At 38.5% G+C, this 10,000-nt stretch overlaps 1 protein-coding gene across 1 annotated transcript in view; it reads right to left on the reverse strand.

Moving 5' to 3' along the window:
- Nucleotides 1-2,349: 2,349 nt before the first annotated feature.
- The window catches only part of LOC143022017 (carbohydrate sulfotransferase 11-like), a 14,774-nt gene continuing 7,123 nt past the window's right edge, over nucleotides 2,350-10,000 (reverse strand). Inside the window, exons 4-5 of the mRNA XM_076179953.1 lie at nucleotides 8,701-8,815; nucleotides 2,350-6,856 (exon numbers count right to left, since the gene is read on the reverse strand). Of these exons, the coding sequence (XP_076036068.1) occupies nucleotides 6,527-6,856; nucleotides 8,701-8,815 (445 nt within the window). The 3' untranslated portion in view covers nucleotides 2,350-6,526. The remainder of the gene's footprint in view (nucleotides 6,857-8,700; nucleotides 8,816-10,000) is intronic.

Genomic DNA, 10,000 nt, shown 5'->3' on the forward strand with positions numbered 1-10,000 from the left:
AATGAGGAAAGCCAAGATCTACAATGGTTCAAATGTACAGGCTCCGGGAAAAGATAAATCACAATCTATAGCTGTCCCTAATTCTACGAACACCGGAGCTATTGATAATTATTTGATAAAAGGTGGAATAAACATAGCAAGATTATCTTCCAATAAGATAGGAAAAAGATTTAGAAAGCATGTAAATATTCGTAATAACCTCATAATCATTTACAGCATTCCATGCAGCAGCTGTCCGTTATCATACTTCGGCGAGGGATCACGAAACGCTTGAGTGAGCACAAAAACGACCTCAGGACGCATAGAACATCTAACTCCCTGGTTCGTCACCTAGACCAATGCGGACATCTACCTGACTAGAGTCGTGTGGAAATTCTACACGAGGGACTTGAGAAGAAGAGTAAAACTGTGGAAGCTGCACATATCATCACAAGGGAAAACAGCAACGACAGAGATGGGTCTACATGCCTCTCAAAAGCAGCAAGTGTCTTGGTGATTAAATCGGTAGCCAAGGGGAAAACCTGACACATCCTTCCACTCATAGCTTGACGGGTTTCCTCTCGCTACGAATATAAGACTTGTGATCTGATTGTATTGCAGTAAGTCCTCTGAAGAAGACCAAATTGGTCGCAACGTTAGGGCAATAAACTCTACTCCCAGCACATCTTCGTTTACCCTTCCCCACCCAATTCTCAATTGTCTTAATTAATTTTTGAATATGTATATGTATATGTATATGTATATATATATATATATATATATATATATATATATATATATATATATATATATATATATGTATATATATATTACTAATAAAGATTTCTCTCTCTTGTGAATTTCCTGTTTCCCAGGCCCGGGCCAGCTAACAGTTTCTGTTGATACTTGGCTGATTCATGTTTCAAAATTGACGGAGAGTCTTGCCCTTATTGAGCTGTGTAGGTATTTTTGCACTATTACTATTACCATTATTTTGACATTTACTTGATATTCCACAAAAATCAAACTTCCCATGAGACCTTCAACAAAAACGCAAAATATCCACAGAAAATCCAAAGGTATTGAGGTATTAAAGTCCCACAAAACATCCCATGTGAGCAAAATTCTCCCACAAAATGGCACCAGTGCCTGGCGCAGCCTTGCTCGCTATAGATGCCAAATGTCACTAGTATATATATACACATATACATACACACACACACACACACACACACACACACACACACACACACACACACACACACACACACACACACACACACACACACACACACACACACACACACACACACACACACACACACACACACACACACACACACACACACACCTCATGGCGCTGTGGTTAGAGCTGTGGTTAGAGCTCTGGCCTGCCACTACGGAGGTCCGGGTTCGACTCTCGCCCGGGGCTGAAATAATATCAGTATCGCAGCGCTGAGGGGTGTTACTCCAACTCTCGTGGGCGGGGAGTTGGGTGTATGTGTGTGTGCAAGGTCATAGCATTACCCATAGATCGGACCTACGAGCTCTGAGCTCTCTTCCAGGAGGGAAATAGCTGTCGATCACGAGTCCAACACGTGATCCAAAGACCAAGTGAATACACACACACACACACACACACATATAATGATGGGGTCCACGTGCTCTGTGCTCAGTTGTCAAAGCCATTTAAATGCCTGACTATATGCGTGCTGAAAAAATAAGTTTAAAACTATTTCTAATGTGAGGAGCGACATGAAATTTAGTGTCAGCAGAGCCAAACTGCATTGCCAATATGGAACTTCTTAATATCTCATTAACAAAGAGAGAGAGAGGGAGAAAGAAAGAAAGAAAGAAAGAAAGAATTTCTTGCCACCTTAAATGAGTGTATAGAAATGGGAATCTCTATGTTTGAGTAGTGGATGAGCCAACAGATAGATAGATAGGGAAGTTTGGGGTGCTAGGTAAAAATCTTAGTGGAGTTTAGTTTAATTTTTATTTTGCCATCGAATACGCAGATATAAGAATACAACGTATAGAATTACGAGGATGACACAGAAAGCATTTGAAGCTTATTTCCATTGTGGTTCTTAAAAAAAGAAAATAAATAAATAAATAAAATAATCCAGATACATTTAAACAGATGCAGTTAAATCCTAAGTACTTCAATGATAATCATTGACATGACTCAGTGCGCAGAGAAAGGCAAACTAATGTATATAGCTAAGACATGTTAATCAAAATAAGTCCTTACAGATGATGTTGAAGATGTGTTTAGAAAGGGAGTTGATGATAGGTAGACGAATGGGTAGTTGGGGTGGGTGGTGTTTTTTTTTTTTTTTTTTTTTTTTTTTTTTTTTTTTTGTGGGGCTGTTCATGTATGAACGCAGGAGGCGATGTCCGCAGTGTACCACTATTGCAGTCACACAGAGGAAGCCAACACAGTGATGTCACCGAGTCACCTCAAGCCCCAAATGAGTAGCAGTCGGGAATCATTATAAATTCAGAGTGGATGCCTTTCCTAACCTCGGTTCCGCGGCCAGGATTCGAACCGACCCCTGAATCCCCTACTGCCTAAGTGAGACCTCACTGATAGCTCATGATGTCACCCAAGGACACAACGTGCTGTTCTATGCTTTCATGATGTCACCCAAAGACTATGCGTGACACGTAAAAACTTCGTCAAACACACACGCACACATACGGCTCGACGGCGCAGTGGTAGCGTTCGCAACCGCTACCCTAAAGATCCGAGTTTGAATTCCGCCTAGGGGTGAAATAATTTCATTATCGCTGCGCTGCGAGCCGTTACTCCAACTCTCGTGGGCGGGGAGCTGAATAATCTGGTCAACTTGCTTCCATGGGTTGCTGAATATATTTATTTATAATCTTCTTGACCCAAACCTGTCGGGTCGGTAAAAATTGTTGTGCGTGTATCAAACATGCACCTATGTTAGTATTACGTTATAATACACATAAAAACATCAATTTGTGATGTCTGTGATTCAAATACTGATAGGTCGCACGTGAAAGTGTCGTTAGAATGTTGTATACACTCCCTCACTCCCTACCCTCCAGCAACGGAGCCAAAACCGATTTTTTTTTCAATCAACTCAAAATGATACAAAACTAACAAATCTTGCTTATTTTGATTCACCTTAACCTAGAAGTGGAGAAACTGGGTTGATTTTGTCGAGCAATGCGTGCGAAAGGTTGGTAGACAATCCGTAGATTTTATCTCTATCCTCACGCGTGTTGAACGAGGTCGTATTTTTTCGGGGAAGCTTCGTTAGAATCTCATAGAGTGAAGGAATTTGACATTTATGATGTTTCAAGTCAATGTATAGTCGCCCATAATAGTCTGAGTGCTTTTTATAGCCAAATTTTTGAGTGCTTTTTATAGTCAATGGATAGGGCTACTTGGTATTACCACAGATTTGACCATTAATGTAATTCCTACTTTTGGCGAATTTTTTAAATTGCGGCATACGACTTATGCTGCTGACGCTCAATCCATAAAACAATTACGGCATACGACGTATGACGCTGACGCAAAGTATGTCTGCAACAGACTACCTTGCTAGTCTCACGACGATGCATGTAAACTAACATTTAACGGCACTATAATTGGCCCCCCGGTAGCTCGCCGGCTGAGCGGGTTAGGGCGTTACTTGCGGCGAAGGTCGAGGTGAGGGCGGTTCGAATCCTGCCACCGGCGAAGTTGAACCAAGGGCATGGTTCATTAAATTCCACGCTACAATGCCCTCTGTGAGGGGCACCGTCCTAGCCTCCCGATAGGGGGGGGGGATGTTTTGTGCAGGGGATGATGTTTTATGCCACAGCAGTGACGATACCCAGAAGAAACTAATGTATCACACACAGTGATGTCCAAATCATCTCAAGTCCGAGCATTGGTAAGGTAGAAGTAGTCAAACACAGTGATAGACTTTAAGCTACAAAATCCCCAGGTCCAGATGATTTTTTTTCCGAGAGTACTTAGAGACTGTAAATTTCAAATCTGCAACCAGTTAACGGAAATGTTTTATAAGTGAGTAGACACTGGTTTAGTGCCTATTGCTTGGGGGCAGGCAAATGTTGTTCCTGTTTAAAAAAAAAAAAAAAAAGGAGACAAATCGTCTGTATGCAACTACAGGCCAATCAGTTTGATATCAGTTATAGGTAAAATGCTTGAATCAGTAATAACTAATAGAATCAGATATCACATCGAGAGCCATAATTTCACCCGTGACTCTTTGCAGCATGGGTTTTCTAAGGTTACGTCATTATTAATTAATCTTTTATCTTTTTACACAAGGCGTCAGATAACAATGATTTGTACGATTTTATTTACCTTGACTTTAGCAAAGCGTTCGACAACATGCCCCACCAGAAACTACTAAATAAAGTCAAAGCCCATGGCATACTAGGAAAAGTGTTTTGAATGGCTTAGAACTTGGAATAGTAGCAGAAAACAATTTTGGGTCCATTATTGTTCATTATGCATATACACGACTTGGACTATGGGATTAATAGTGATGTTATTAGGTTTGCGGGCGACTCTATAATAAGACGTCTAATTAGGTCAGGAGAAGACGCCGAGATTCTACAGGAGGATCTTAACAAATTGTCCACATGGTTGGTGAAATGCCAAATGGACTTCAATATCTCAAAGTGCAACGTGTTAAATGTAGGTTTACACAATCCAGAAAACAGGTATAGCTTAGATATTTTTTTTTAATTTTTTAGAGAAAAAAATGAATGTAAGAGATACTTGGAAGTTCTAGTGAGTCCTGACCTTAAATACAGGAAACAGTGCATTAGCGCCAGGAATAGAGCTAACAGAGAATTAGGTTTCACTGATAGGATGGTTACGAATAAAAGTGTAAAGGTAATTCTCAAGCTGTATCTGGCGTTAATTAGACCCATCCTTGACTATGCGGTACGTTTTTGGTTTCCGATCTATAGAATGGGTATAAAATCACTAGAATAAGTATAGAGGAATGACCAAGATGATGCATAGGCTCAGAAATTTACCTTACTAGAACAGGCTTAGGCACCTTAACTTACGTTCTCTGGAAAGACGCAGAGTGCGGGGTGATCTAATAGAACAAAGAAAAATATCAATAATAGAATAATTAGAAAAAAATGTAAATAAAATGGAATCGCGAAAAAAAAAATGTGAAGAACTATATGTCGGATTAAAGAGAAGTGATTTCTGGGGTTGCAGAGATGGGAGATGGAATTTGATCCAGAAAATGGTAACATATAAACATAGGAGGAATTCGCTAGTGGACAGCGATATTAATCAGATAAATTTATGACCATCGCGCAAGGATTCGAACCTGCGCTGTCATGGGGGCCTCTTGTCGTCGAATCCTTGCGCGATGGTCATAAAATTATCTGATATAAACATAGATAAAAATAGGGGGAAACCGTCACGGAATCATACAAAGGGAAATGGGAATTGAGGATCTTCGATATAGGTCATTTTTCATCTAAGATTCTCATCATTACATTGACGAATATATGATAAAAAGAAATAATTTGAAAATATCATCTGCCCCAAAAAGAAATATGCAGCATTATTATGGTCCCTACACATAGAGAGGAAAGGTGAAGATATGAAGAGAATTGGAAAGGGGTTGCAACCTAGCCGATAGATCCGTCGAAAATAGTCAGTACAAGCTGGGATTGCCTACACCATAAGAAAGAATAAAAAGAGGTGCCGTGGTTGATGCCTTTAGAGCAGTGGTTCTCAAACTTTACCATGCCAAGGACCCCCCCAGATATTTAAGTCCCATCCGAGGACCCCCAGCCAATCAAAAGTTATTATTACCATACCAAGATACCCATTACATGATTATAATGCAGTAAATTTACTATTTGCATATTCCTACACAAAGAAAGTATAAAAATAAGCATTTAAAATATTTTCAAATTTTTGTCGATTTTCGGTTTAAAAACATTTCCATCTTCAGTTCACACTTTCCGTAAGCATAGAATAAAGCTTGAATGAATATAAATATTAATTAGAAAGAAACTAATGAAATATTATGACATATAAAAATGTATTAGAGACACTATAATGACACTATAATGACACTATAATGACAGAATCAGTATTGTATATTTTTATAATTATATAGTTTTTTCTGGATTTTTTTTTTTTTTTTTTTCATTGTGTCGCGGACCCCCTAGGACCTTCTCAGGGACCCCCAGGGGTCCGGGGACCCCAGTTTGAGAACCACTGCTTTAGAGTTACGAAAAGAGTGAACAAATAAGATCTTTTAGTATGGGCCAAAGGAATAATAAAAAAAAAAAAACAATGTTTGAATGTCTGAAGGACTAACAAGTACGGTTTTTCTCACTGATTTATCAGTTTGTGGAATAACTGAAAAAACAGTCCAGGTGGCTAGGATATATGACTCTAAAGTAGATTTTGATAAATGGAGACACAGATATGATATCCGACGAGGATAGTTCTTATAATGTACATTACAATTAAGTAAAGTGACTTAAGTAAACACAACTTCATCGCAAACACTGCTCATGCCTCCTCAATAGCCTTCTCTATGAAGTCGGGCAGTGTGTAATTAAACAATGCAAAATCCACTTTGTAGATTTCATAAATTTGGCCAATAAGATGAGGGTCGATGTTTCTGTAGTAGGAAAAGTAATCGACTCTACCTCCTTGTGGCAATGCGGACTTATTGTGGAGGTGGTTGGTAGCTTCCACTTCGGAGATGTTGAGCTTGTTGACGAGGTAACTCATGTCCTCATCCCATGTCTCAGTTGTCATGATGTAGGTGTAGTTGAAGGTGCAGGGAGAGCAGTTAATCACGTAACCTCGCCAGTGACGGTTGACCATAAAATTACTCTGGGGAGGACGACAGAGGGCATATTACGTCAGATGAAATGAAGAAAAAAAATGTGAATGAAAAAGAAATACAAATGAATGAAAAGACACGAATGAGAAAAGAGTATGAATGAAAAAAGTACGAATGAAAAAAAAATAAGGAGAAAAGCTATGAAAAAAGTATGAATGAAAGTACGTTGACCATAAACCTACTCAGATGAAATGAAGAAAAAAAATGTGAATGAAAAAGAAATACAAATGAATGAAAAAGACACAAATGAGAAAAGAGTATGAATGAAAAAGAAATATGAATGAAAAAAGTACGAATAAAAAAATAATAAGGAGAAAAATTATGAAAAAAGTATGAATGAAAAAAGTACTAATGAAAAAAAAATTAAGGAGAAAAATTATGAAAAAAGTATGAATGAAAAAAGTACGAATGAAAAAAAAAATAAGGAGAAAAATCATGAAAAAAGTACGAATGAAAAAGATAAGGAGGAAAAATTATGAAAAAAGTATGAATGAAAGTACGAATGGAAAAAAAAATATGAGTGAAAAAGTATAGATGGAAAAAATATGAGGAAAACTGTAAGTGAAAATACTAAGAAAAGACACAAGAAAACGACAACATAGATCGAAACATGAATCACGTTCGTCTCCAACGTTCAGCTTAATCATATAGTTCGTATTTGGCCAGAATCAAATCTATATAGCCCAACACAGATTTAAAGGGAATGATGAACCCCAAAACATTTTTATGTTTATAATTTGACTTTCCTCCTCGTCCTCCAGTTTGTTTTAATTGCCTTTTAAGGGTCTAAGACATACTCTCACCTTCAAGGAATTATTCTGGTCAATACCCCACTATTCTATTCATCTGGTAGGACCCGCCACTCTTCAGTGGATGAAGGACTGCCTCCATAAACCCAATTAGAAGGAACATTTCATTTGAAGATATTTCTAGAACCACTGAATGTCAGATGAAGTCTCCCCTTCCACCTCACCCTCAAATTCTAAAAAAGTTAACTAGGCACTGCTTTGAATATTCCCTCTAACTTGATCTTTATCGAATAATAAGAATAAGCAACAGATGCTGCCTTCAGAGTCAAACCGTTTTTTGCCACCAGGACCATAAATCCGCAATCTTCTCCCGAGTTCTCATGAAGACCTCTGGTTTATTGATGGTGGTCGCCATTGTATGTTTTGCTTTCACCAGAAATGAGCCTTCATCTAAGCTCTCGCAAATCTAACACATATATCCATCTGCCTACATATATACATACATACATACAGTACATACATACATACATACATACATACAGTACATACAACACACACTGAACGGTCCACAGCACACAGATTTTTATCTTATGAACCACATTACCTTTTCTCTTTTAATTCCTTGCAAACAGTATCGAGACTAACAGGAGCTCGATGGTAGCATATTAGGAAACTGATACGCTGTCGGGCTGAGGACTCAAACCTAGCTAATACGTAACAAATGGACAGTGGTTTAACCAATTGCGCAGTTGGTTGTCATTCCATTTGTTACGTATCGGCTAGTTTCGAGTCCTAGCCCGACAGCGTATCAGTTTCCGAATATGCTTCTATCGAATTTCTGTTAGTCTCCATTGTGTTTGCAGGGAATTAAAATGGATAAGTTAATATGGTTGATAAGATGAAAATACATACATACATATGAGAGAAATTCGCTAGTAACAGCGACATCAATCGGATAATTTTCTGACAGTCGCAGATCTTACGGGAGACCGATAGCAGTGGGTTCGAATCCTGCATGCGACTGTCAGATACATATACATATACATACATATACATACAGTACATACAGTTGACAAGGAATTTACCTGGTGACTTTGGACCACGTATTCGAGGAACTGCGGAAAAGTGACGCTTATGTTGCCGTGGGAGTCGACTTGTAGATTGTGTTGTTTGATCATCGGGCCAAAGAATCCTCTTTTGCTGTAGCAAAGTAACAGAGGATTGAGAGACTATTGTATCTAGCCCCTCAAATGCGATCATATTACCTTAAGCAAACATCGTATAACTAGGGTCTGTCATGCCTAGAACCAGCATTAATCTTAGGTAACATCCAACGCAAGTCATGTTAAATTCCTTGAACCTTCATTTGTTTGCACAGTCCAGTTCGATTGTGAAACTATACTTTGGTCTTAAGTTAATTGACTATCTACTTATGGCTATGTTCAGGTCTCTGGTAAAAACATACGACAGTTGATGTTTATAAATTGATGAGTACTTATATAATAGAAGGAAATGCCGTCACGTTTTTCGTTTTAGAACAACTTGTTTGAAACTGAAGTCTTCACTGCACAATGTAAAAATTGTTGATCGCTGTTCATCCCATTTCTCTTTGTCTCTCATCACCGAAAAAGGGAAATTATATCGCAAGAGAAAAGAGAAATGGAAAACTCACTCCATCTTTACTCAGAAGCTGTTCTTCAATGTGCATATTGCATGCAGCTTTTTTATGATTATGTCGATATAGTGTCCATTGCTGTGTGCTTTTTGAAACGCTCTGTGTCTGCAACCACGACTGGGGATAAGGAACTCGACCAAATTATCAGAATAAAATTAACAATAGAGTAGAATATCAACACTTTGATATCGTGCCATTTACAAAGAAGATATCACTTAGGGAGCATTTTCATGATACAGCATTCCAATGACCTCCGAAGTCGTCAAAAATCATGACTAGAATGAACTTGCACTCTCTGGGGGTGATCTAAGAAAGGTATTCTGATAGTCCAAGAGCTTCAACAAGGGGGAATGCAAAGTTGTCACATGAAGACAACAGAACAGACCTCGCAGTAATGGATTTGAATTGGAGAAATTTAGATTCAAGAAGGAAATAGGCAAAAACTGGTTTGCCAGCCAATAGAGTAGTCAACGAATGGAATAGACTTTGTACGTACGCAGTAAGCGCAGAAACTATTGATTGTTTTAAGAAACGGTTAGACAACTTTATGGATGGGGATGATAGGTGGTGATGGACATGAAACTGCCTAGTGTAGTCCTTATGGTCTCTTGCAGTCTCCTTCATTCGTATGTTCTTATGTACTTGTTATTTTCCACTTAGCCTTCATATAAGCAAAGACGAGTGGTCGTTTCTGAAATGTGAGAGAGTAG

This window comes from Oratosquilla oratoria, chromosome 43 (assembly GCF_046742065.1).
Source record: "Oratosquilla oratoria isolate Oo_2021 chromosome 43, ASM4674206v1, whole genome shotgun sequence".
Lineage (NCBI taxonomy): Eukaryota > Metazoa > Arthropoda > Malacostraca > Stomatopoda > Squillidae > Oratosquilla > Oratosquilla oratoria.